The sequence below is a fragment of the Lathamus discolor genome, chromosome 3 (genome assembly GCF_037157495.1).
Source record: "Lathamus discolor isolate bLatDis1 chromosome 3, bLatDis1.hap1, whole genome shotgun sequence".
Taxonomy (NCBI): domain Eukaryota; kingdom Metazoa; phylum Chordata; class Aves; order Psittaciformes; family Psittacidae; genus Lathamus; species Lathamus discolor.
In genome coordinates, this window is record NC_088886.1 from 5,079,362 (window position 1) to 5,107,120 (window position 27,759).

The 27,759-nt window shown below is 44.2% G+C and overlaps 3 protein-coding genes across 6 annotated transcripts in view; 2 read left to right on the plus strand and 1 right to left on the minus strand.

Annotated features, from left to right (window-relative positions):
* The window catches only part of FGGY (FGGY carbohydrate kinase domain containing), a 331,539-nt gene extending 324,980 nt beyond the window's left edge, over positions 1-6,559 (minus strand). For both annotated transcript variants that reach the window (XM_065673210.1, XM_065673212.1), the window contains exon 1: positions 6,514-6,559. The gene's annotated coding sequence lies outside the window, so the exon portion shown is untranslated. The remainder of the gene's footprint in view (positions 1-6,513) is intronic.
* On the plus strand, positions 867-3,128 carry LOC136010820 (CARD- and ANK-domain containing inflammasome adapter protein-like). The gene has a single exon (XM_065672542.1). The coding sequence runs from the start codon at positions 867-869 to the stop codon at positions 3,126-3,128; it is 2,262 nt and encodes a 753-aa protein (XP_065528614.1).
* Positions 6,560-6,626: 67 nt separating the features above from the next.
* Positions 6,627-26,210, plus strand: MYSM1 (Myb like, SWIRM and MPN domains 1). Of its 3 annotated transcripts, none has more exons than XM_065673236.1 (20): positions 6,627-6,711; positions 8,316-8,391; positions 8,583-8,653; positions 9,022-9,099; positions 9,232-9,258; positions 9,798-9,876; positions 11,364-11,462; positions 12,472-13,235; positions 14,482-14,612; positions 16,065-16,168; positions 17,081-17,158; positions 17,792-17,880; positions 18,202-18,256; positions 18,342-18,392; positions 19,029-19,103; positions 19,376-19,564; positions 19,773-19,905; positions 21,722-21,827; positions 22,863-22,920; positions 23,565-26,210. In XM_065673236.1, the coding sequence occupies exons 1-20, from the start codon at positions 6,638-6,640 to the stop codon at positions 23,727-23,729; spliced, it is 2,502 nt and encodes an 833-aa protein (XP_065529308.1). In that variant the 5' UTR covers positions 6,627-6,637; the 3' UTR covers positions 23,730-26,210. The 3 variants fall into 3 exon arrangements, with proteins under 3 accessions (XP_065529308.1, XP_065529309.1, XP_065529310.1); XM_065673237.1 differs by having other exon boundaries at positions 22,866-22,920; XM_065673238.1 differs by lacking the exon at positions 9,232-9,258.
* The last annotated feature ends 1,549 nt before the right edge of the window (positions 26,211-27,759 follow it).

The window sequence follows — 27,759 nt, forward strand, 5'->3', positions numbered from 1 at the left end:
ACCAATAAGTTAAATTAATTACAGCCAGATTCAAAGGCCCTACACCCATATAGAAGACTATACATATTCACAGATTTGAAGCTCTATTTAATTATACTTTAAATGTTGCATACTGAATCACATGCCTTGATCCACCTCATGGAAAAGAATTAAGTTCCAGACAGACTCCAGGTTACAGCAGGAATGACAATCTAAATAGCCTTTAAGTTAAATATACCTCATAGACTGAAGATGTAACTCATATTAGAAAGGCTGGATCCCTTTTTATAACTAGCTGCTTGTACAGTTTATTTTTATCTAGGTCTTCATGTTTTTATTTCATTACATTATAGGTGGCAGTGTGTACTCTTTCATTGAAGATCATACAGGGTATGTAATCACAGCAACAGTAACTATGCTGTGCATTTTCTTTTGTCATGTTTAATAGACTTGTCATTTAGGCACCTACAAAAAACAGCTTGGCCAGAGGAGCCGGGAACTCGATAAACAAGTATCTGCTATTCAAATACCAGAGTCACAAAACCATCTTTTTTTCCTCCCTAATTATTTCATTAAAAAATCTGGAAGAAATTTTCCACGTGGAATATCTTTGCCTATCACAGATTTTTGTTTTGTTATTAAACTTTACTCGTCGCTAAGGAAGACCAGAGAAGATCAAAGGACTTGAAACAACTAGCAAAGCAAAGGTGAGGGAGTTTTGATTTCTTTCTCATTCTTTAAAGATTTATCACTGCAGTACAACGGTTCTTGGTTCATAGTTGTATGAAAAGAATGTGTGAAGTGATGTGAGCCTGCTTTGCTATTTTCTATCTGACTTCAAATATCAAACAATAGCTTAATTCACTTTTTTGTTTAGCAATGTGATCATGCATTCAACCAGCCTATTCACAAATCCATATGCAATTGAAGTCCTAAAGACTAAAAAAGAAGAACTCGTAGAAGGCATAACCCACCCAGACCATCTTCTGAACTGGCTGATAGACAATGGTGTTTTTACCCCAGAGAAAAAGATGGTCATGAGTTTCTACAGGACACGAGCAGAAAAGAACTCTCGAGTTTTAGACCTACTGATGTCTCATGGTGAACGAGCCTGCAGGCTCTTTTTTTATCCATGTTTAAAGCACGTGGAGCCAAAACTTTACAGCAAGATAAGAAAATACGTCAGTGAAGTGAATGAAAGCATTGGAGACGCTAGAAGACAATTAGTAGGATATTTACTTGAAAAAGACAAGGTTTGGTTTGAAAGTAGCAATGAATGGCACCAGGGAGAAAAAGACAGACCTAGAAGAAAAAAGAAAGAATGGTCTATTAGGAATAAAGGAAAAAAACTTCAACTGTCAAGGACAGCAAAACCTAGAAAAGATCACACTGATGTTAACATCTTTGATACAGCCACTACGGGCAATCTTTCTGAGTTAAAGAAGACACTGAAAGACAACGATATTAATGCCATAAACTCCTCAAGTGAAACACTTCTGCATGTTGCAGCTGCTAATGGACATGCAACCGTAATGGAATATTTGATCAGCAAAGGTGCAAAGGTAGATGTGAAGGACAAGAACGGAAGAACACCACTGCACAGGGCTGCTGAGAAAGGCCATGGTGATGCAGTGAAAGTGCTGCTCCAATCTGGTGCTTATCTGTACAGTTTGGATATGAAAAGCAAGACACCACTTCATTTGACCGCACAGAATAACCACAGTCACATAGTGAAGATACTTGTGGAAGAAGAGGCAAGAAGCTACAGGAACCAGCACAACTTCTTGCACATGGCAGCTCTTAAAGATGAAAGCAGTCTAGCAAAAATGCTTTTGAAGGCTGGTGCTTCCGTTGATGGAAAGGACGAAAAGGGACAGCCTCCTCTTAGTCATGCTGTGTCTCACAGGTCTGAAAACACTGCAAAAGTACTGCTAGAAGCTGGAGCCAGTGTTGATTCCAACATGGCTGAAAGAGCCTTCAACAGCAACCACCCATCAATCTTCAAAATACTACTAGAATATTCCAAAGATTTTCCATCTGAAGTAATGGAATCAGCTCTTTTTAGAGCTGTGCAGAAAAATCTGCCCAGTATTATAGCTGCTTTAATTGACAGAGGTACAGATATAAATGCTCTCAATGACATGAGGTACACTCCTTTACTCCTGGCATGTGAAACAGGCAAAGCTGAAGCTGCAGAAGTTCTAATCACAAAGGGAGCAAACTTTGGAATGAGGACTCCTGCTTTGGACACAGCTTTGCACTTGGCAGCTCAAGCTGGGGCTGCTTCCACTGCACATCTGCTTCTGCACAAGGGGATAGAAACTAACCTTAGGAACCAAGCCCATGAAACCCCACTTCATGTTGCTGCCCTTCATAATAAAGGTGGATTAGTTGGACTTCTAGTTAATGCTGGGGCCCAAATTAATGCTGCCACTAAAGAATTTGTTACTCCCCTGCATATTGCAAGTCAAAGAGGTAACAGTGATGCTGCCCAACAACTCTTGCACCACAAAGCCCATGTTAATGTTAAGGATAAGCAGTTAAAATCCCCTTTACATTTTGCTGCTGAAAGGGGAGACAGAACAATGGTAGAGATGCTTTTGAATGCTAAAGCTGACCCCAATGCACAAGACAAAGAGAAGAAGACTCCCCTGCACACTGCAGCTGTGAGAGGACATCTCGGCATTGTGGAAGTTCTGTTAGCTGGAAAAGCAAGATTTGGAGTTAAGGACATGGATGGATGCACTCCAATGCACTATGCAGCCATCAAGGGAAACACAGAGATTGTAAAAATTCTTCTGGCATCAGGGAAAAATAAAAATATTGATGATAGAAACATTTGGAGAAAGACTGCACTGCATATTGCAGCAGAGCATGGGCACAGTGACCTGATCAATGTGTTGCTGAGCCACGGGGCAGCCATTAATGCCTCAGACAGCAGCAGGGACACGGCACTGCACTGTGCATGCAAGGCTGGTCACTTGAATGCTGTGAATGCCCTCCTAAACTGGTCACAAGGAGAAAGAGCAAATTTACTGGCTGCTAACAGTCTTCAAAAGACCCCCCTGCAAGTAGCAGAGTTTAATATAACAGAAAATCAGGCTCAAATTGTAACACTTTTGAAGAAGAAAATGTTAATAACAAAATGAAGATGTAAAGCTAAAATGTCTAAAGTTAAATGCAGAATCCTCTTGTAATGTAGTTTGGATAGTCCTGCTGCCCAGTATGATTGTAACTATGCTAGGGCAGGCAGAATCAAGTTAGCAATCAAAGGTGGCCATGGAGAAAAGGGTATCTTATAGACACTGTTAAACTTCAAAGTATTGCTTAGCCTTTTGCTTCTCTCACGAATCTCCTACTTGGAATCTATTTAAAAAGCACCACTCTTAAACAGAATGTGTAGGACCTCTTCCAGTAAAAATCAAGACTTGAAAAAACAAGATAGAAAATAACTGTTCATGTACCTGTCATGAACAGTTTGTATTAGTTAAGCGCTATTTGGTAAAATCACTTTTTTAAACAGCCATGTCTATTACAAATAAGTGGATATCAGTATCTTCAAGGACACTGAGATAGAGATGTTGGAGTAGGTGAACCCAGTTTTGTTTAGCTTTGGCAGTCCTAACTGCAGTGTTGCCAAGAGAGACTGATTTGCTCTACCTTCCATTCCAGCCCCGCTCTAGGTTGTATGTGTGATCTGATCCAACTTACTCCACAGCTGTACCTGAACACAGGGAGAAGCATGATAGCAAAGAGGAGAGCAGCACTGGCTGTAATGAGGGTAATGTGGTATCAGCTTGGCCTAGGCTGATTATAGCACTGCTCTCTGAGCTAACTGGAGATCAGAAGGCATCTCCTGCAAAATGTACTAGTGTGGGGTTGCTCTACTCCAGATTTACTAGATATGTTGCCCACGCTAATAAATCATAGAGTCACAGAATGGTTTGGGTTGGAAGGGACCGTATCCTGGGCTGCATCAAAAGGAGCGTGACCAACAGGTCGAAGGAGGTGATCCTGCCCCCTCTATTCTGCTCTTGTGAGACCTCACCTGGAGTATTGTGTGCAGTTCTGGTGTCCTCAACATAAAAAGGACATGGAACTGTTGGAACAAGTCCAGAGAAGGGCCATGAGGATGATCAGGGGACTGGAGCACCTCCTGTATGAAGACAGGTTGAGGAAGTTGGGGCTGTTCAGCCTGGAGAAGAGAAGGCTGCGTGGAGACCTAATAGCAGCCTTCCAGTATCTGAAAGGGGGCCTATAGGGATGCTGGGGAGGGACTCTTCGTCAGGGACTGTAGTGACAGGACAAGGGGTAACGGGTTAAAACTTAAACAGGGGAAGTTTAGATATAAGGATAAAAGGATATAAGGAGGAAATTCTTTCCTGTTAGGGTGGTGAGACACTGGAATCGGTTGCCCAGGGAGGTTGTGAGTGCTCCATCCCTGGCGGTGTTGAAGGCCAGGTTGCACAGAGCCTTGCGTGGGATGGTTTAGTGTGAGGTGTCCCTGGCCATGGCAGGGGGGTTGGAACTAGATGATCTTGAGGTCCTTTCCAACCCTAACTATTCTATGATTCTATGATTAAAGTTCATCCAGTTCCAACCCCTGCCATGGGCAGGGACACCTTCCGCTAGAGCAGCTTGCTCCAAGCCCCATCCAACCTGGCCTTGAACACTGCCAAGGATGGGGCAGCCACAGATTCTCTGGGCATCCTGTGCCAGTGCCTCAGCACCCTCACAGGGAAAAAAATCTTCCTAATACCTAATCTAAATCTTCCCTCTGTCAGGTTAAAGCCATTCCCATTGTCCTGTCCCTACAGACCCTTGCCAAAAGCCCCTCTCCAGATTTCCTGCTGGCCCCTATAAATCCTACCAAGAGCCTTGGTATAAACCAACCAGGGAAGTGTGTGTTCCAAAACTTTGCTAACACAATGACGCTATCCTTAGGACACTGGTATGTGCTACACTGACATTCAGTATTGCAGTGGACCCTTTTTAGACACTTCTATATTTTACCCTTCAACATGGCACTTACAGCTCCAGTGACTCTAACAATCATTTTTCTTTCTATCTCTCATGATACCATTTATCTAGATTTTGCATTTTTATGTACAGATAATCAAACCAATCGTATTTGCTGTTTATTAACTTCACTTTCAAATCAATGCCAGCACAATGATGAAATGTTTAGAATAAAAAGGTTGCAGCAGAGTTTATTGGTTCAAAACATTTGTACTGCTATCTCTTAAAACAGAAACACTTTCTCCAGGCAGCAGAAGGTTCTCTGCGGTAATTCTCTGTAAAATGATATATAACATATGATATCAAGCCTCTCGATTCTTCACACTTCTCACCAGTGTATGACTGGAAGCCCAATTACGACAAAGGGCCAAATACTTCTTGTGACACAAACACTAATTTAAGAATGTATGAGAGTAAAACTGTAAGTTTTAGAGCCATATTACAACACTTTAACTTGACCCACACAACACTGCTGCTTAAAACACATCACCGCACGCTTGGAAGCACGCAGGCAGAGCCAAGCAACCACAGCATCTGCAGCAGGAGGTACCCAGCGGCACCAGTCAGCAGTGTCCCTCTTCAGCCATCACTCCACACCTCCACCGCCCGGCTCTCCCCGGGCCACTCACAAACCACCACTCCCCCAGCGCGCTTTCGACTACAGCCGAGACAAGGCAAATCGGCACAGGGCTTTCATCCACCTGCAGCCCTCACAGAGCGCTCCCACCCCACAGCGAGAGGGGCAGACGCGGGTGGGGACACCGGGGCATGCGGCCTGGGCAGGCTCCGGCCGCCTCCGACACTGCGCTTCACAGTATCATAGAATCAGCTGGGTTGGAAAACACCTTTAAGATCAAGTCCGTCCGTTAACCAGGCACTGCCAAGGCCACCACTAACCCATGTCACTGAGGGCCTCGTCTACACAGTTTGTGAACAGGGACGGTGACTGCAGCACTGCTTAGGGCAGCCGGTTCCAATGCCTGAGCACTCTCTTGGTGAAGGAATTGTTCCTAATATCCAGTCTAAACCTGCCCTGGTGCAGCTTGAGGCCGTTTCCTCTTGTCCTGTTGCTTGTTACTTGGGAGAAGAGACTGACCCCCACCTCACCGCAACCTCCTGTCAGGCAGTTGTAAGAAGCGATAAGGGCCCCCTAAGCCTTCTTTTCCCGACCAAACCGCCTCCAGGTCCCTCAGCCGTTCCCCATCACACTTGTGCTCCAGACCCTTCACCAGCTTAGCTGCCCATTTCTGTACCCACTCCAGCACCTCAATGTGCCTCTTGTAGTGAGGGGCCGAGAACTGAACACAGGATTCGCTGTGCGGCCTCACCACAGTGCCCGGCAACAATCGCTTCCCCGGCCCTGCTGCCACACTACCGCTGCCACAGGACAGATCCCCCTCCCGTCGCGCTCTCCCCCCCCCCTACCCCACATTCTCCCCTTCTCCCTCCGCCCGTCCCCCGGCCGCGGCCCCTCAGCCCCGTCCCGCCTCAGCCGCCCCCGCGCGCCCCGCCTACCGCAGCGCCATGTCCCCGCCTCCGCCCCGGCGGCCCCTCAGGACGCGGCTTCACTGAGGCAGCCTGCGCACGCGCGGACGCCGTGCTCCCGCCAAATCTCGCGAGATCGCTGCCAGCGCCGGTGATGGCGGCGGCTGAAGAGCTGGAGGTGGATATCGAAGGGGACCCGGCGGCCGTCCCCGGGTCCGCGGAGCCGGGGTGAGTGAGACCCGCGCTGCGGACTGGTGGCTCTGCCGCCCCCGTCAGCGCGTCCCGTGTTCCTTCTCCCCACGGCGCGCAGGGCTTGTGTGGCCGCGGCGGCTGGGGTTTGTGTGAGGGGACGGCGAGGGGGACGCTGCTGCTGCTGACTGAGGGGCTGCCCGGGCTGGGCCGCGGTCGCTCGGGGCCTCGGCCGCTTCTGGTGCTCCCCGCTGCCGGGCAACGCTGGGGAGAGACCTTGGAGTCTCATTGAGGGCCCCTGGGGGCGGGGGGAAGCGGCAGTGTGGAGCGTTATCGGGCAGGGCATCGGGAATGGGGGCCGTGGCGGCATTAACGTGGGGTGAGCGCGGAGCTGCTGTCATGGCACCCAGCGGTAGCCAGAACCGGGGAGTTGGGGGAGGCTGCTGGAAGAGACTCCTTTAAAACACGGAGAGAAGGGACTCTGTTGTGTAACTGGTGGCGAACGTGCAGATGGGTTCAGAAAACTGATTCAACAAATTCATGGTTGAGGGATCTGTAAGCAGATGGTGAAGAGAAAGGGCAGCAGCTGCAGCACTACAAACCCAGCATTGCAGTTGCTGGCAGAGTATGAGAGGGTTGTACCAGAGGCCTAGAGTAGTACCTGCCACTGCTGGAGACAGAGTACTGAGGAGAGAGGCAATGGATCTGACCCATTTCACAGAATCACAGAATAGTTTGGGCTGGAAGGGACCTTAAAGCTCACTCAGTTCCACCCCCTGCCACAGGCAGGGACCCCTTCCACTGGAGCAGCTTGCTCCAAGCCCCTGTGTCCAACCTGGCCTTGAGCACTGCCAGGGATGGGGCAGCCACAGCTTCTCTGGGCACCCTGTGCCAGCGCCTCAGCACCCTCACAGGGAAGAGCTTCTGCCTAAGAGCTCATCTAAAGCCACCCTCTGCCAGTTTAAAGCTGTTCCCTTTGTCCTTGTCTACATGCCCTTGTAAAAAGTCCCTTTCCAGACGTCTTGTCAGCCCCTTTTAGTACTCTTTCACAGGAAAGGTCAAGTATAATCAGGATGAACTCTGTAAGTGCAGTAACAACCCAGCATGATAGGATTCTATTAAACCTTGTGTAAGTATGAGCTTTCTTTGGCACGAAAACAAATTTGTGTTTACAAGAGGGTGTTTTTACCTTACTGGGGGGAAGATGCAGGAGTGATAAGTAGACATAATAGAACTCAGTGAGTCTTGTGATATTAAAAATACAGTTCATTTGTCTGTGGAATTCTGACTACTTTTGTTGGTGTAAATTTTAAATGGGCCTTCCTGCTCTCAGTCATCCTGGATGAGAATTTTTAGTCTGGAGTTTCACTGGTATCCTGTGCAGTCTGCAGTGAAATGGGTGAGGAGCTGCTACTGAGATTAGAAAAATAGGACTTACTGAGGGGTGTTTGTGTTGCATCTAATGGAATGTTATGATAAAGTAACATTATATAATAGCCTGCAGTATGTGAATTTAGCTTTAGTAGCTAATTCTGTCGTCTTCTGTTGAAGTCTGTCATTTACTGCACTGTTGCTTTAACTATGACAGCATTCATTTTGTTTGAATCTGTTTGTGTTGTTCTGAACACTGGGATCTTTTCCAGAGATCATGGAAACATGGCTTCAAGCTTGCTGCAGGATCACTACCTTGATTCATCCTGGAGAACTGACAACAGTCTTGTAAGTTGTTCTTAAATAGATGCTACTTTAGCAAGGTTATCAGAACTTCTGTTTTCTCCATTCTCATGTTCATGCTTGTTTTTAACCAGTGCTTTTTGCTGACTTTTAGAAACTATTATATATTGCTTCTTGATCCTCAAGTCACAGCATGGCAGAACTCAGATATTAAATCATGCTTGTATTGTTTGCAGCCATGGACGCTGGACAGCAGCATTAGTGAAGAAAACAGGGCTGTCATTGAGAAAATGCTGCTTGAAGAGGAGTATCCTTTTGCTGATTTGCTGCATGGTTTCCTGTGGAACAATAAAAAACTTCCTGTTTCCAAAGGAACTGGATGAATCTTTTCATGTTATGGTGACTGAAGCACTGTCATCCTGTAGGTAGATTGCAGAAATCCTGTTGTAGAAGCAGGCTACCCACTTGGCTGCAAGTAAAGTGCGCATGGAGGTTCAGAAGCCAAGTGTCACTTCCTTATTCGTTAAATTAGTGTGAGAAATTGTATTTTGGTATTCTAGCAGTGCAGTGTTTGCTTCTGGAGCAGAATAATTAGAACCAGTATAACTTCTGTGATTATCAGAATCCTCACGTGTACACATCTCGGATGCTTTGAAAACTTAATAACTATTTCAGATACTATTTATCTAATAAATCGCTTTCTGAAAAAATATGGCTCAATCAAAAGGAAGTGGAGAAAAGATCTGTGAAAAGGTGAGCATTCTTGGGGGAAAAATCTCAGTTGGATGACACATGAAAAGTCCTTCTAAAATCAGGGTTTTTTCTGAGATATGCAATTGCATCACAATTATTGATCTTTATTTTCACTTTGTTTTATATTTGCAGCCCACATAAGAAAACTGGAAAAGTCATGTACGTACATCTTCATGATTTAGTTACGTTTTTAAGTGTGGGGTCTGATTTTTTTGATTACCAGACACTGTTTCAGAAAAGGTTTTGGAGCTCTTGCAACACAAAGAAATACTGTTGTGTATAGTAATAGGCCTGTGGTAAACCAGTTTGGTTTTTGTTACAGAGCGGTCCTTAGGGAAAGAAAAACGTTGTTAATTCTGGTTGGCTTTCTTGCCTGAGCTTTTCTGTTTGCTGCTTGCATGTATTTCTATGCCACTGGTCACTGATGAATATTGTGTTGCCTTAAATCTTCCTTTGTGATAGAGAAGAAACACTTATATCTTCCTTTGTGATGGAGAAACTGGGATAATTCTCAAGGTTTTATCAGTCATATTCATGTTTAAATGAATTCCTAGAGTTTTACCAAAGACTGGGAGTAGTTCTCCTGTCAGAAGTTGCCTTCAGTTGCTGGGATTAGAGAATGTGTTGTTAATATTAACATTAGTATCAATAGTAATGTTAATATTAATGTTTTCCACTTCTGCTTCATATTGTCCTAGGGTCCGATCACCTACCAAACCAGCTAATTACTCATTAAAGTGGACACCAGAAGAGAAAGAGCTATTTGAACAAGGATTGGTGAGTTTGTTTATGTAATATATGGAACAGAATTAGCTTATCTTTAACAAAATAATAACATAAATATGTTATATTCATCTGCTCCAACTTTTGTACTTCTGATTGCTTAACAACACTTGCCATCTACCAAAAGCTTAATAATAAATAATTTCGGGGGATTCATCACTATAAATCTGGTTATGTTTACCAGATTTTGTTCATGTGAGGCTCCTTACATTTAGAGATCACAGAATAGATCAAATATACAGGTTTATGAACTGTACAGCTGTAATGCTGTAGTTAACTACAGGAAGTATAGTGTGTTCTTGAGGCAAATCAGGGAATAAAGTGAAACCCTTTAGCTACTGTTGGAAGGTCGTTGGAGGTTTTATGGTTGTACAGTGCTGACTGTAATGGGGTTTGCTTTGCCAAGTATAAAATCATTTGTCCTGGGTTCAGCAGTAGCAGTCATTTTTCTCCTTCTTAGCAGCTGGTGCGGTGCTGTGTTTTTGACTTTCAGCCTTGGAACAGCGACATAACACTGATGTTTTTAGTTGTTGCTAAGTCATGTTTACTCTGACCAAGGACTTTGTGAGTCTCATGCTCTGCCAGCGAGGAGGGGAAGCCGGGAGGAAGCAGAGACAGGACACCTGAGCCAAACTAACCAAAGGGGTATTCCGTACCACAGCAAACCATGCCTAGGATAGAAACTGGGGGCAGTTACCCAGAAGGGTGAGATCACTGCACAGGTTGGGCTGGGTATCGGTCAGCAGGTGCTGAAGTGTTGTATTCTCTTCCCTTGTTATTTCCCTTATTATTATTATTATTGGCAGCAGCAGTGATTTGTGTTATACCTTAGTTACTGGGCTGTTCTTATCTCAACCTGTGGGAGTTACATTCTTTCGACTCGCCTCCCCATCCCTCCAGCAGCAGGGGGGAGGAAAAAGCTGGGGAGCGAGTCAGCGGCTGCGTGGTTCTGAGTTACCGGCTGGACTTAAACCACGACATCATTTCAGTGTGATTCCTTGGGTTAGCAGGCAGCGCAATTTACAGTGTGCCTGAATTGAGTGAAGAAGATCCTCTGGTTAAGAACAACAGCAATAATTATTCCTGTTGGATGCAATTTTCTTGGTAGAACACTAATAGCGAGGTTCTTTACTATGGATTTGCTGTACCGTTTGTGCATTTGCAATTGAATAATTTGTGCATTTGAAATGAATAATTGAGATACTGAGATTGTAAGGGTGGTGAGGCACTGGAATGGGTTGACTGGAGAAGCTGTGAATGCTCCATCCCTGGTGGTGTTCAAGGTCAGGTTGGACAGAGACTTAGGTGACATGGTTTAATGGGAGGTGTCCCTGCCCATTGCAGGGGGGTTGGAACTTGATGATCTTAAGGTACTTTCCAACCCTAACTATTCTATGATTCTACATTAAATTCTTGGCATGTAAAGTGCAGTGTTTGGAATGTTAGAGTTTGGATAACTTAAGTGTGTTGTGTTGTACCAGGTGAAATTTGGCCGCCGGTGGACGAAAATTGCCAAGCTGATTGGCAGTCGAACTGTGCTCCAAGTGAAGAGCTATGCTCGGCAGTATTTTAAGAACAAGGTAAATAGAGTGCCTCTGTAGTTAGCAAAAAAGATGTTTGATAAGTCTGCTTTTGCATGTATAGCTTGATTTTTAACCTGCTTTTTTCTGGGTACTGTTGTCAAAGCACGTTCTCTGTTTATTCCCATATTCAGAAACGTGGAATGTGCTTATTTGCAGGTTTAAAAATAAAGTCGGAACTGATTCCAAATTCCTAGAATGACTTAGGTATTTTTATTGCTGTTTTAACTAAACAGTAACTGTAGTATAATTGTAGTCTGACACTGTTGGTTGTTAGTCTGAAAATACTTGTTTTCCCACTGTACAGCTGTTTTAGTTGTGTTTTAAGTTTAAGGTTTAGCCTCATTTGAGACTTCTGGGGCATTTAATTACTATTGTCTAGTTGTTTTTAAATGGAAATACATGTTAATTTACACTTTAGCTAAAAGTATACCTATAATGCTGTGTAAGAGTCAGTTGCAATGTATTAAAATGAAAAGGACATGGACTTGTTTGAATGAGTCCAGAGGAGGCCACTGAGATGCTCCAAAAGCTGGAGCAGCTCTGCTGTGGAGTCAGGCTGAGAGAGCTGGGCTGGTTCAGCCTGGAGAAGAGAAGGCTTCTTAAGGGGAGACCTTAGAGCAGCTTCAGGTGCCTGAGGGGCCAACAAGAAACCTGGAGAGGGAATTGACAAGGGCAGGTAGGAACAGGACAAGGAGGAATGGCTTTCGACAGAGGGGGATTAAGATTAGATGTTAAGAAGAAATTCTTCCCTGTGGGGGGCTTGGAGCACCCTGGTCAAGTGCAAGGTGTCCCTGCCCATGGCAGGGGATTGGAACTGGATGAGATTTAAGGTCCCTTCCAACCCAAACCATTCTGTGATTCCATGAAAGTTTATTAAAAGGATAATTGAGGAAGAAACACTTCCAAATATCTGCTGTTCAAGTAAAAGAGTTCTGACTGTCTGGGAGGCAGGGGGATTCTTTTGATGTTGTTTTTTCCTCCTAAAACTATTTTGTATTTCCCAAAGGCAAAAAATGGTGGTTCTGAAAAAGAAGCACAAAGTCAATGTGGGAGCAGCCTTCCCATTGAAGATGGGATAAAGGTAGAAGCATGGTCAGCTGGAAGCTTGAGAGGCCGGGCAGACCCCAATCTGAATGCAGTGAAAATTGAGAAGCTGTCAGATGATGAAGAAGTGGACATAACTGATGACATGGATGAGCTGCTTTCTCCTACTTCCCAGCAGGAAACCAGAAAACCTGAATTAGCTGTTATTTCCAAAAGTGCCGTTGAAGAAACAAAAGGAGCGGAACATGGTTCTTCAGCTGTCGAACATAGTTCTACAGCTTCTTTACGTAAAGAAGATCCTCACCATACCAAGCAAGATACAGTGGATGCATTGGTATTCCCAAGTGTTGCGGCAACATGTTCTCAGCACCTGAATGGTGATAAACCTGTGAACTTAGACTACCAGCAATACAGTAAGTTTCTGGACAAAAGTGACCAAGGCAGACTAGCAACATCTTGTGGTATTAAACAAGAAGCTGATCAGGAGCTCCATGAGAGACGGAGAGACCTGGCTGATGATGGATTGCTCTTTCCTTCTCCCTGCCAAGTGGATGATGATCACCAAGAAGAAGCAGAGGAGCTTAAGCCACCTGAACAAGAAGTGGAGGTTGACAGGAGCATCATTCTGGATGAAGAAAAGCAGGCTATTCCTGAGTTCTTTGAGGGGCGCCAGGCCAAAACCCCAGAGCGTTACCTGAAAATTAGGAATTACATTTTGGATCAATGGTAAGGTGCATTAATTTCATTAACTGAAATAAGTGATTAAGATAACCTGTGTCCTGTTCTGCTTTAAACACTGTTTAGTACCAACAGCTTACTCCTGAAAAGGGTAAAACTGATTTTATGGCAGCATTATGAAGATTGCCAGTGAACAGCACTGATTATTAATGCTTCCTCTGCATCTTCCCTGGGTTTTTTTTCTGGCATTCTGGAAGCGAAGCAATGAAAAGAACTTTGAAGCGTGAGGAATATGAGTGTTCTGTATCAGAACAAGCTGCATCCATTTGATTGTGGTATTTTCTTCCCAGTTTTGCCATCCTATATGTAAGAGTGCCTATGTTATTATAATAAATGGTTCCTCAAAATGATTAAATTAATTCCATAGTGAGGTCTGTAGCATTACAGTATCGCCTTTACAGAAGGGCACCTAAAAGAAATAATCTGTGCTAGAGCAAATAATGTTGACCGAAAATTACTTCAAATTGAAAATCAACTTAAAATCATAGAATAGTTAGGGTTGGAAAGGACCTCAAGATCATCCAGTTCCAACCAGTGCTTGTCACTTGAGTGTTTTCTATTGCATCTCCAGAGAATCAGTTTAAGAACCGATGTGCCTGGTGGCAGCAGGCTCAGTGTACAGTTTGTTCTGTTAGCAGCTGTGGTTTGGTGCTTGCCGTGCTGGGTAACTTGCATTTCAATAGGAAGAATTCCTGAGTTTAACTCTATTCTCATCCAGTTGTCTTGTGTATCGACAGCTTATGTAGTTGCAAAGACACCCTGAAATTCCATAGCGGAGAAGTGTTGCACTGACACAATTCAGTATGAGTTTAAAAGTGAGTGATAAGTGCAAAGAGAGTAAGAACAGCCTCATTCATTCCACTAAAGAGGCCTGTGGTTGTATGAGCTCTTTGGACTAATCTAATGCATACATTCTTGTATCAGTTCAACAGCATTATAGCTCTTCTGAAGAATTCATTGCTTCCTGGCATGGCTTAGGTTGAGGAGTTTGTTCTAGCACAGGGAGCAGGAGTCTCACTCTGCCTAAGAATGAATGTGTATGAATAACCCTAAAATAAGTAGTGTGGTTTGTGAAGTTTGTATTTTTGCTGTCATTGCCCTGAGCAGTAGTAAATGGTGTGTGCATCACAGAGGCAAAAACCACCAGTGCCTTGTTTTAACCTCACGTCAGGCCACACAATTCCTTCCTCAGGATTTGTTTCACTTACTGACAATGTGCTGTGCTTTATTTTAGGGAGAGGTGTAAACCCAAGTACCTGAACAAGACCTCAGTGCGGCCGGGCCTGAAGAACTGTGGCGATGTGAACTGCATTGGGCGCATCCACACGTACCTGGAATTAATCGGAGCAATTAACTTTGGCTGTGGTAAAGGATTGTTACTGGGATCAGTTCTCATCAGTGTATGCTCAACGTCCGTCTGTCAGCTTCTTTTATTAAAATGAATGATTCCTTGTGAAGGTTGAACAGGGAAGTTTTAGTAGATAAGAAGGAGGATGGAGCAAGGGGGTGGCTGGTCTCTTCTCCCAGGTAACAAGTGATAGGAAAGAGGAAGCTGCCTCAAGCTGTGCCAGAGGAGATTTGTACTGAAGAATAGAAGCAATTTCTCCCCCAAAAGGGTGCTCAGGCATTGGAAGAGGCTGCCCAGTGCAGTGATGGAATCACCATCCCTGCAAGTGTTCACAAACAGTGTGGATAAGCCCCTTAGCGGCATGGTTTAGTGGTGGTCTTGGCAGTGCTGGTGTAAAGGTTGGATGTGATGATCTTAAAGGTCTTTTCCAACTGAGTTGGTTCTATGATTCTCTATGTCTTTAAAGAAAACTCCTAAATTCACTTGATTGAAGTGTGCATAACTGCACTTCATCGGAATCAAGCATCCATGTGGATAATCTTCCAACTTCTTTGTACTCCTAATGTCTTAAATAGTAACTGTCGGTACATTTCAGTTCTGTAGAAGAGAGCCTTTGTTTGGACTGTTCCATGTTCCAGCCTTGGGACTGTGGCCTGTTTTGGTGCTAGTGTTGAAAAGTGGCTTCATGTCAGGGTGTGCTGCTCGCACAGAGGACACACTTTAATCCTTGCTAGGAAGGACCTTCTGAGCAGATTGTCACTGGTGACCTTTGAAATCTGGTGGAGTTTGTAACCTGTGTAGGATTATGGGTTTTTGGTTTTATCCATATCTATTACTTTCTTCTGCTTTTTTCCCCCCCTCCCTCGTGTTCACCACACACCAGCTGTGAGGTGGGTTTGTGCTTTTCTGTGTGTCAGTGTGGGGTTGATGTATTTTCCTGATACCAGCTGGAATTCTGCCCTCCCTCCACATCAGACGGAGCTCAGATGTTGCTGTTTCTTTTCCTATACTGAATTGTAACTTTTTCCCAAACAAAAAGCAATATCTTCATCCTCAGGGCTAATTTTACAAGATGCAAGTGTTCCAATTAGGTGACGTGTTTAAAGTACATATACACGAAGTATAGATAAACATGTAACTTAATGTTGGTTTGGACCAGAATCAGTGCAGAGACTCTAAAGCTGAATGACAGTCACCTAGGGGAGGAGAGATGTCCTCCAAATACATTTTGGCTGAAGTAAAGGTTATTAACAATAAGGAAGGAGGTTTCCCTGTTTTAAAAGCACTGTGGTAGTGGGAGTGTCAGTAGCACCACCATCAAGACGTCTTTTCACTGTGGGTTGTTTTGTTGTTGATGCTTTCTTCTTTATGGTGTTTGTTGCCACTTCTCTGTGTCATTCTTGGCTCTGCACCAGGAATAAGTGGCTTCATTCCTCACTGAAGAGCAGTGTCTCCCCTGTTTCCTGCAGAGCAGGCTGTCTACAACCGCCCCCAGCCAGCAGACAGGACCCGGGCCAAGGAAGGCAAAGACACGGTGGAAGCGTATCAGCTCGCCCAGCGCTTGCAGTCCATGGTATGCTGTGGTGGGGGCAGCCAGAAACATGCAGCGTGGGGAAGGTCTTAGTTGATTTTCGTCTTCAAGCTGGGCCATCTCGGGAAGTTTCTTCTCTCGTTCAGTTGGCAGTGGCATTAGGATGCTCTGTCATTTGGGTGTCAGGCTAAGTGCAGGGTCTGCTGTCAGACAGGTTTCTGCCCTAACTTTGGCCATGTTACCCATCTGATTGCTGTTCAGGTACTTAACTACAACTGTGTTTCAGTCTTTGCTCCTCCTCCCCACCTCTCTGTAACTTACTAGCCTGAATTAGCCAGAAAATAGTGGTGTGTGTTGGTAGTGTGTGATGGAGGTGCTTGCACTTGAACTGTTAAGTGTAACAGGTATATGATATGGCTTACTGAGAGCCTTATGCACGCAATGAAGCACTGTGGTGTCTCATTTATAACTCCATGAATTACCAAGGCTTGCCAGGTTTAAATAAGGTGACATTTTTAAGTGCTTCACAGCAAAATAAACCAGTTGATGGGAGAAAAACAAAGTCAATCTCACTAGAAAAGAAATAATAAGTTGAAGTATAAAGAACCGCAGCATCCACTAGATGTAAACTTACTGGCTGCTTGGATTGTCTGAGCTGTAATTCAGAGCTGGATATAACACATTGCTGCTGTCAGATGTGGATGATCCATGGAACATCAACCAGGTGTTGCACTTTACAGCCTTAAGAAATGACAGCTTCACTGATGATGTTTGATGACAGGTTGGGAAGCAGTTAAATCTACACAGCTCCATCCAGGGTGTTCTTTCTTCCCTGGAAATACAGCACACTGTTAGTTGCCTTTTGGACAGGTTAGTGACCTTTGGACAGTAACACTGTAAATGCAGTGTTCTCAGAGTAGGATCCTTGAGTTGTGTTGCTTTGCTTTGCTGCAGCGTACAAGACGACGGCGAGTGCGGGACCCCTGGGGAAACTGGTGTGATGCGAAGGATTTGGAAGGACAGACATTTGAGGTAACCCTGCTGGGGTCTAAACTGGCCTTGAAGGACTAATTCTTGCTCATGGCTGGCAGGTGCTGCTGCATCAGATGTGTAGGGAAACTGCTGTGTAATGGGTGCATAACCTCTTGTGGTGGAAGCAATAACTTGAGAATAACGTAGTGGCTCTCACATCTTTATGTTGCTGATAAACTGGAGCTGGGTGTTGACAAAGGTGTTTGTTGTGAGCATGCGTCACCCTGCGCTGTTTTAGGCCCATAAAGCTCTTTGCCTTGTCTTGTAGGAGGTCTCATGACCCTTTCTTTTCCATTACCTGCAGTACTCAAGCCGACAGTAGTAGATAGGAGAATAAGATGTAAATGTTGCTTTTTCAGTCTTACATGGCTTCTTTGTGTTTATAATGCAGGTGATTGGGGTTCCTAATATTAATTCTGCTCTTGGCTGGGGTTGTTCAGCCTGGAGAAGAGAAGGCCCTAGGGAGACCTTAGAGGAGCTCCCAGTGCCTAAAGGGGCCAACAAGAAAGCTGGAGAGGGGCTTGGGGCAAGGGGCAAGGGGCACATGTCTTTAAGCTGACAGAGGGGAGATTGAGAGGAATCACTGCTGAAAGAACACTGAAGACATTAAGACTCTTCTTAACTTCTTTTTAGCATCTGTCTGCTGAGGAATTAGCAAGAAGAAGGGAGGAGGAAAAACTGAAACCTGCAAAATCTTCTAAAGGTTCAAGACAAACAAAAAGGTATTTGATGTCCATGATGGTCAAAGGTAGAGCTGCTAGAAATGAGACCAGTGCCTTGCATGGTGTCAGGCTGGAATGCCAGAAATCATTAATACCTGTTGTGGTCTGAAATAACACGTGTGTGTTTCAGCTGTTTCATACTGACATTCGTGAGCGTGGGTAGTGAAGTTTCGGTACTTGGTGGCAGTCATCCTCCTGTGGGATGAGGAAAACCCAGTAAAGAAACCATGCTTGTTCCTCCTCCGCCGAGGAGACAGTGGGAAACTTGGGAAGTTTTCTGACTGTCCTACATCTTTAGAGAGATTTTCTTTCATTTTATAGTTCCTTTGATCCCTTTCAGCTGATTCCGTGCTGCCTGTTCACTGCAGAAAAGCAGGTACGTACCCAAGAGTGAATGATCAAGAATGCTTCATTGCCTTAGGTCATGTTTCTCATACTCACTATTGTGTTTATCGTTGCAGGAACCCTTTCAGGTGAAAGTATCTTCTGAAGCACTTCTAATAATGGATTTGGTGAGGATCAAGTTGTATCTTTCAGAAAGCTGTGCTGTGTTGTGTTAGTTCTTAATGGGCAGCATAAGACTGAGAAATGCAGCGCTTGTTTGCATCCAGACCCAGAAGTGAGAATCTGGGATTAAATAAAGCCTCTGAAGGTTATTTTTGTTACTGTTGTGCTCAGTGTACAACCATTTACCCTCTAGGAAAACTATGAACTTTACTGCTTACTACTGTCATATTTTAAATACAATTTGCTTAAAGCTTCTGTCTAACATAGACTGTCATGTTGGGATCTTAGGGGCTCATTTTCTGCCGGTCTTGTGGTTCTAAAGCAATGTGTGGGGTGTTGTTAAAGAGCAACAAGACTCGTGCAGTTATTGAGCTTCAGTTTTTGCAGCTAGCACTGCATCACATCTGGAGGCGCTCTACAAGTGTACTGCGTACCTGTGTGTATATAAGACAGCAAACATCCTCTTTGGTTTGCTTTAAACTGAAACACTACGTGGTTGAGAATCCGTAGCTATCCTAAGGTTTCCTTCTGAACATCATTGAGAAGTTATTGCCTTGCAGCTATGTGTTCCGTCGTGTGTAGCTTGAAACTGGGAGATATTGTACAACTTGGGATTTAATACTTGTTTAATATCGTTTTAGCACTCTCATGTCTCTATGGCAGAAGTAATAGGGCTGCTGGGTGGAAGATACTCAGAAGCGGATAAAATTGTGGAAGTAAGTGTTTGTCTTTACATTCTCTCTACAGTATTAGAACTGTTATGATCATCTGTATTAATTTGAATAGATGGAAAGGTTATTTCTGAAGGGCAAGTACCTTAATATATTAAAGTTGAAGGTAATAAGTCTTGAAGTGTTAAAGTTACACGGAAGATCTGACATGCACTTGATCTGACATGAGGAACACGAGGTGTATGACTTAATGCTTTAAATTGTATTGAACTGATGGAGATTTCTTGCATTTATCCATCTGGAGGCTTTCTTAACAGGTTTGTGCAGCAGAGCCCTGCAATAGTCTCAGTACAGGGCTGCAGTGCGAGATGGACCCAGTGTCTCAGACACAGGCCTCGGAAACACTGGCTGCCAGAGGATACAGTGTCATCGGGTGGTACCATTCCCACCCCGCCTTTGACCCCAACCCCTCCATCCGAGACATTGACACTCAAGCCAAATACCAGGTAAATACCGGCTCTGTACATGACAAAACGGGAAATGGCAAAACCAAACCCCAACAACCCTGAAGCTTCCCTGGTATTTACAATGTTAATGCACGTTATCTCTCGAATGCATCTTAAAGTCATTCCTAAATTGAGATAAAATCTGGTAATTTCAGAATCTGTCCTGAAAAAAGTTGTATTTCTTGTGTGTGTTTTTGGGTTTTTTTAGAGTTACTTCTCCAGGGGTGGTGCCATGTTCATTGGGATGATTATAAGTCCTTACAACCGAAATAATCCTCTCCCATACTCTCAGATGACTTGTCTAGTGATCAGTGATGAGCTCAGTCCTGACGGTTCCTACCGTAAGTACCAGTGTTTCATCCACTGTTTTATTTTGTCTTTTCCTTTTGGATACTGAGGGGGAGAACACTGCTGGTTCTTGAGCTTGGAATTGGAGATTCATGTATTTATTTTGGTAACATGTGCTGTGCAAACCTAGGAATTTCACTTAAGGAGCACTCCTGCAGGTAGCCCCTGCTGTCGTGACAAGAATATACAGATATAAATAGAGGGAAGAATGTTTTGGCGTTTCCCATAATCCAGGAATTAAAGGGTTGGGACAAGAGTCACTGTTATTTACATACAGTGTCCATATGTAAAGAGAGAGGCTGGTTTGCACGGATCACTTACATTGCTGTGTAACAAAATCCTGAGCAGACCCTCGGATTGAGGGGCAGAAGTGTGATAGCAAAGAATTGGCTGCTATAGCAGCCAAAAATGCTTGTTTGAGTAACTTAGCGTGCAGAAGGTCAGAGGATCAAAGTTCCTGGTGTCCAGGGAAACCCAAGTTCAGAACCCACCAGATAAAATTCATGGGATTTCAAGTGATGATTGGATCTGCTCACTCCCTGACACTAATCTGGGGCAAATTCCCTTGGTGACAATACAGGGTTATAGTAGCTGCATCTCCCCTCTCCTTTATCCCTCCCCCTGTTTAGTGCTGATGTTTGCATCCAAACTCCAAGGTTCCAGTTCTCTTGGCAAGGCACGAGCAGAGGCTGTGTGAGCCGGCAGCTCCCCTCTATTTTTCCCTGTGTCAGGAGCAGGGGGAGCACATCTGCCTGCAGACTTGCCTCACAGGCCAAGGGGGAGTGAAGCAGTGGCCCCATCTGTGCCCAGGTTCCTGTCTGCTGTGCTGATGGTGCTGTGACTTTACCCCCACTTCCCGTGCACCCCGCCTGTGTGGTGGAGCTCAGAACTTTACCTGCCCTCAGAAGCAGACAGTTTTTGATCACTACATTTTCTGTCTGAGGGGGCTTCGTATCGATGCTTATCTCCTGAAATCCACTTTTCCCAAATGGTGTCTCCCCTTTTTCTTTGGAAAAGCGGTAGCACAGCACTGCACAATGAACCGCAGTTAGTGTTTTATGTGAGCCACAAGTATTGCTATAGATTAAGTCTTGCTCTCAGAATGTGTTCTGCACTGAACACTTAGCACATTTGAGATGCATTCAACTAGCAAATGGTATTTGCTACTTTTTTTCCACTTCCTAGTTGGAAAGCTGGTGTTCCTCTCATTAAATTCATATGATCTTAAAAGGCTTTTATTAATGAATTACTGAGATTTACAGTCTCTTTTGTGCTGATATTTGGTAACTGAATTGTCTGCAAGTCATTTTCTGGTGTTCCTTAAAATACTCCTAAATTCCTCTTTCCCTACCTGCAATAAACTAGAAGATTTTCTTCCTTGAGGAGCAGAATCCCTCTGACAAGAGTCAACCACTTCATACGTAAACCCCAAACCTTTATTCACTGAACGGCTGCAGAGATTTTAGCATCACTTTTGTAGTCTCCCTAGCTTAGATAAACTCCATCCATTCTGGCATTTTTCTGTTATGTTGCAGGTTTCTGGGTGCTCCCTGTGGCATGAGGAATTGCTGAGGGTGAGAACAGGCTTATTCCCTGCTCCCACCAAAACCAAATTTGGAATACAAAATATGTCATGCTTTTAGTTTGACCTCCTTAACATTGGCAAGTAACAGGACTGTCAGCTTCCACAGTCAGTAGTAACTTATGAGTGGCTATGGGGAAGGAAGGGCTTGCGCCTGAAGCTAAAACAGAAGGGAAAACAAATGGTGAGTGGACTAGAAGTGGACTAACCCTGTTCTATTGTTCCAGGTCTGCCCTACAAGTTTGAAGTCCAGCAGATGCTGGAGGAACCACAGTGGGAATTAATATTTGCAAAAACCAGGTGGATAATTGAAAAGTACAGATTCTGCCATAGGTCAGTGTCTGCTGCTGTTACAAAGAACAGCCAGGGTAGGGTTTCTGCATGTTTATCAATGTGTCAATGCAAGTATGTGACCGCTCGCTACAGCGTTACTGTCTGCAAGCTGTGAGCTGGGCTGCATCAAAAGTGAGCAGCTGGCTGAGGGAGGGGATTCTCCCCCCTGCAGTCCTGATCCAGCTCTGGGGCAACAACACAAGAGGGATGTGGAGCTGCTGGAACAAGTTCAGAGGAGGCCATGAAGGTGCTGCAAGGGCTGGAGCAGCTCTGCTCTGGAGCCAGGCTGAGAGAGCTGGGCTGGGGCAGCCTGGAGAAGAGAAGGCTCCTGAAGGGGAGACCTGAGAGCAGCTCCAGTGCCTAAAGGGGCTGCAGGAAACCTGGAGAGGGGCTTTGGACAAGGGCCTGCAGGGACAGGACAACGGGAATGGCTTTAACCTGCTAGAGGGGAGACTGAGAACTGCATTTTTAATATCACAAGACTCATTGAGTTCTATTATGTCTACTTATCACTCCTGCATCTTCCCCCCAGTAAGGTAAAAACACCCTCTTGTTAACACAAATCTGTTTTCGTGCCAAAGAAAGCTCATACTTACACAAGGTTTAATAGAATCCTATCATGTTGGGTTGTTACTGCACTTACAGAGTTCATCCTGGTTATACTTGACCTTTCCTGTGAAAGAGTACTAAAAGGGGCTGGCAAGACATCTGGAAAGGGACTTTTTACAAGGGCATGTAGACAAGGACAAAGGGGAACAGCTTTAAACTGGCAGAGGGAGGCTTTAGATGAGCTCTTAGGCAGAAGCTCTTGCCTGTGAGGGTGCTGAGGCGCTGGCACAGGGTGCCCAGAGAAGCTGTGGCTGCCCCATCCCTGGCAGTGTTCAAGGCCAGATTGGACACAGGGGCCTGGGACAACCTGCTCTAGTGGAAGGTGTCCCTGCCTGTGGGAGGGGTTGGAACTGGGTAAGTTTTAAGATCAATTCCAGTCCCAAACAGTTCAGTGATTCTTTATTTCTATGATTTTTCTTTCAACAGCAGTGTTCCCATGGATAAAATTTTCCACAGAGATTCTGACCTGACTTGTTTGCAGAAAGTAAGTTTCTTCTTTCAGCTTTTCTAATTTTAAATGTTTTTCTTAAATACAACTGTTTTGATTGCCACAAGTCTGCAGCTGGAACATGAATCGCACAAACAAGACAGAAATTGTGCCTAAAGCAGGAGACATAAACAGAAAACACGTGCACAATAATTACCCACAGCTAATTCTGTCTTTCCTCTCAACATGATTTTGCTTATGAACAGCTTCAGTCTCCAGTTTAGTTGAATGGTGGAATGCTCTGGAATTTAATTGTTGTGTAATTGGTTTTAAATCACCCATGTGTTCCTGTTTCTGCAGTTTATATTGTACAGTTGAACTCTTCACTAGTGTTAATCTTGGAACAGGTTGCCCAAAGAGGTGGTAAATGCGCTGTCCCTGGCAGTGTTCAAGGCCAGGTTGGGCAGAGCCTTGGGTGACATGGCCTAGTTGTGAGGTGTTCCTGCCCATGGCAGGGGGTTGGAACTGAATGATCTTCAGGTCCTTTCCGACCCAAACCATTGCATGCTTCTGAGATGACTGGTGTTAATCCTAAATAAACAAGTAGAAATCCCTTTGGAATACTTACCAGCTAGAAGGGGAAAAAATAAACTCGGGGGGAAAAAACCATTTAAAAGAAAATGTTCTGTTCTTTTGACCAGCTTTTGGAGTGCATGAGGAAGACTTTGAGCAAGGTCACAAACTGCTTCATTGCTGAAGAGTTCTTGACTCAGATAGAGAACTTGTTCCTTTCCACATACAAGAGTGAACAAAAGAGCGATGCTGAAGGAAACGGGAATCAGAGTTTGAATGAACTGCCTGGGTGATGGCTTTAACCAAACCAACTGGAATATTGATCTTACAGCTTTCTTTTCTTCCCTTTCTCCCCATTATGTTGACACCTTCAGAATTCCCATCCATTTTAGCTATAACTGTTACAGAATCCAGTGTCATCCTGCTGTTAAGGTACAAGGATACTTTGAAAGCCTTCTAATGCGTGTGACCTGGCTAGGAAGGAACGCTTCATACTAATACTGTGGCACACAGTGCCACATGGATGAACTGATTGACAGTGTGATGTTCGGAAAGAAGGACATCCTGTCAGGAACAGTGGGCTTCAGGCTTCAAGGAGAGTTTATCCTCACTTAAGTCAGCTTGGGAATTTTATCTACAGGTACACATCTCGCTTGGGATAAATTTGCTCCTTAAGGCTTTAGAGATTGTAAGTTTGAATGAATTCACAACAGAGAAACTTAACTGAAATGAAGGGTTTGTAGCTCCCTGCTTACAAACTTCCCTGACACCCAGTCTGAAGCGTTGCTTGGTTCTCGCTTAATACATCATTGTTTTCTTTTATTTCCACCCCCCCCCCGACATGCATATTGAAGGTCATGTAGCTTCTTGGCATGTTCTTTGCCATCTTGCTTTTGTATTGGGGAGAAAAAGCTGACTTCTCGGTAGCGGTTGTACTTGTTTCCAGTGGAAATGGTAACTCCTGTCTTGTTACAGGCTGCAATCTTTCTGATCTTCCATTCTGCAGGGAGGTGTTCTGCTGTTCTGCCACATCAGTGTGATTTGTCCACTTCTAATGGCTGCTGTTTCCTGTGGAAACAAGAGCTCTCAATTGGCAGCAAACTGAGTGCAACAAGCAGAAACGTAGTTGTCTTTTTAAAGAGAAAAGCCCAACAATTTTTATATTCGGAGTCTTCTAATGTGCAGCTCAGGAGAAAAATACGCTGTTTTGTATCAGTTCTGTGGTTATAATTTCATACAAGTCCATAGCCAAATGAGTTAGACAGGACAAGACAGTTGGGGCTATTCCGCCTGGAGAAGAGAAGCTGTGTGGAGACCTCATAGCAGCCTTCCAGTATCTGAAGGGGGCCTATAGGGATGCTGGGGAGGGACTCTTCATCAGGGACTGTAGTGACAGGACAAGGGGTAATGGGTTCAAACTGAAACAGGGCAAGTTCAGGTTAGATTCAAGGAAGAAGTTTTTTGCTGTGAGGGTGGTGAGGCCCTGGCACAGGTTGCCCAAAGAAGTGGTAAATGCTCCATCCCTGGCAGTGTTCAAGGCCAGGTTGGACAGAGCCTTGGGTGTCATGGTCTAGTGTAAGGCATCTCTGCCCACGGCAGGGGGTTGGAACTGGATGATCTTGAGGTCTTTTCCAACCCAGACTGTTCTGTGATTCTACGATCTTGAGTGAGAAGTTTCTTGACTGCAACTTGGAAATGAGTTTCCTGAGCTGTATCACTGTGAATCTTCATAAAATGTGTGCTTTAAACTTAGCTTTTAAATCATACAACAACTTATGTACAGTTATTGCTCTTTATGCAGATTATCTTGGGCAAAATTTATCAGGTCTAAAATATATTTGAGAAGCAAGACCTTAAGTTTATATCTAGAGGGGTGACAATGGACTCAGTTCCTATCTTAAAAATAGATATGTGTATATATCTAGTTCTACATAACAGAAATGGGATTTTAAGATTTTATATGTTTGTTTTTAACTTCAGCTTTTCAGTTGTATAAAGAGTTCTGAAAAGCTTTACAATTGTAGAGTTGCATCCCAAGGAGGGAGCTCCTGTACAGGGACTTCAGGTCACACCTCACAAAGTGGTAAGTGTCTGTTACTAAGTGGAAGGTGCAGAGCCTGCTCATCTGAAAACTTGAGCCCCTTGGTACTGGGTGGTTCTTCCAAGAGCTGTGGACTTAAAAGTACTTGTGAATGTTCTGTGCTCTCACTTATGCTCAGATCTGCTGCTGAGCAGCTCAAGATCCCACCGCTGTACCACACTTACAAGCTTCGTGTATCCATCTACATAAGGCATGTTGACTCGGACTGCATCTATCCTGACATGCCATCTTCAGGACTTCCAAATGAAAACCACTGCATGGCTTTCTGTGTTTCCAGTTGAAGCTGCACTCTTGGTGAGCAAGCATTTCTCCCCTTCTTCATTGTGGAGTGGTCTGCAGTGTAAGGTATTCTCTTGCAGCTTTGCATAGGTTTACTCTCTAGAAAAAATACCCACTGTAAATGTACTACAAGCTGTAATTAGGTCTGATTTATAGGAAGGGAATTTTGAACCTCCTGTGTAACAGCAATATGAAGTAGATCATGTTCATTCTCCACTTACGGTCTGGTTCAAGCCAGTGCTGGATGTATGTTGACACTACTCAAGGAGTGATAACAATGTGCTGGCTGCTTTTCTGTTAAATGATTAAAACGAGTTCGAGTAATATGGTTGTGCTAATTCGGTTTAACAGTGATGTTACACAACAAAAGTTTGGAGTAAAACCTACGTTTGAAGTGGTTTGTTTCTTGAGAAGAGGACGTGGTGCAGTGTTGAGCTGCTGATGCACACATGGGCTCTGGATCATCTTAAGGGTTGGTTACAAGGGTGGTGTGGGAGGAAATGTACCTGCAGTACCTTCATACTCCCATCACTGCCACATGCTGTTGCATGTGAACTGCAGCTACCACACTTGTGATGCTGAGTAGTAAGAAAATAACCAACCTACTTTTCACAATTCATATTGACTATGATTAATAACATGAGTCTGGAAGTTTCATTCTTCTATTTTAGTAATATCACTATTTGTACCAAACACACAGATGAGGCATTACATTGATTTTTGCTATTAACGTTTAAAACTTATTTTGTTTTTTATTTTAAAGCTCACTTTCATTTCTTTGTGCCTCACCCAGCTCTTCCTTCCATGCCAGCTTGGGTGAGTGTACTTCCTGAGGACTAAGATGCTTGTTCTTTATGTTGGACCACTGTTGGGCCTTGCCACATTGTTGCTCAGGGGATGGTTGATGGTTGAGTAGCAAGCAGAGTGGTACAGTTTAAACTGGAAGAGACAACAGTGTGAAAAATTAAGAAAGAATCGCCAAAAAACCATCCAAATCCGTCAGATATCAATTCCTGCACCACTCCCTCATGGGCTGTGTGAAAGTTTGTCTCCTACTTAGCAGCAGTGCCTCGCACAGGGACTTGTATGCCAGAGGAGGTGAACGACCAGAACTTAAGTAATTTTCAAAGAACATTTTTGAGTTCATTTGAGGAAAAATAAACCAAGCAACCTCCAAACAAACAAAACTAAACACCAAAGTTAACAGTGTTGCCATTGCTGTTATATACTTTTTCCCTTTAAGTTACTTTGCTGTTCCTGAGGGATGGTGTACAAGACTCTACTGAGCAAGGCTATACATGGTTGTATTCCACCTGTGTCATGTCTTCTTGTCTCTTGAGTATCAGATCTGGTATTTCTTTATTCCAAGTCAGTAACTAATCAAGTGATTCCACAAGTTTCATACCACTAGAGGGAGCATTGCTACAACTGATACAGAAAGGGTTTTCAATGAAGAGCCACCCTGGTTTTACTAGTTCATGTAAACTTCTGGCTAGTGATCACATCTTATGGGCAGTAGCACTGTACCTTGATACAGCCTTGTTTCTTTCCTCTATTATAAACCCCCTGTTTAGTATCCTGCAGAAACTTACCCAGTGGTACTTTGGGGCTGGCGTGCCAGGATCAGTTATTTTCTACACTTGGAATCTGCTGGCTTGTAGGATCATGAAACTTATGTAATGGGTTTGTTTTCATGGGCAGCTACAGTGAATTCTGAAGATGATCATCAGATTATCTTCATGGAATCCTGGAATGATTTGGGTTGGAAGGCACATTAAAGCTCATCCAGTTCCAACCCCCTGCCACATGCAGGAGCACCTTTGACTAGAGCAAGTTGCTCGAAGCCCTGTCCAACCTGGCCTTGAACACAGCCGGGGATGGGGCATCACCAACCATTTAACCCAAGTATGGTTTAGCTTTAGCTCTGCCAGCAGCAGGAGCAA

Excerpts from the sequence above, each read along its gene's own strand:
- LOC136010820 (XM_065672542.1), top strand. The coding sequence starts at position 867 with ATGCATTCAACCAGCCTATTCACAAATCCATATGCAATTGAAGTCCTA.
- MYSM1 (XM_065673236.1), top strand. The coding sequence starts at position 6,638 with ATGGCGGCGGCTGAAGAGCTGGAGGTGGATATCGAAGGGGACCCGGCG. Across the intron at positions 8,654-9,021 it reads AAAATGCTGCTTGAAGAGGA|ATACTATTTATCTAATAAAT; the intron begins GTATCCTTTTGC and ends TAACTATTTCAG. Across the intron at positions 22,921-23,564 it reads ACCTGACTTGTTTGCAGAAA|CTTTTGGAGTGCATGAGGAA; the intron begins GTAAGTTTCTTC and ends TCTTTTGACCAG.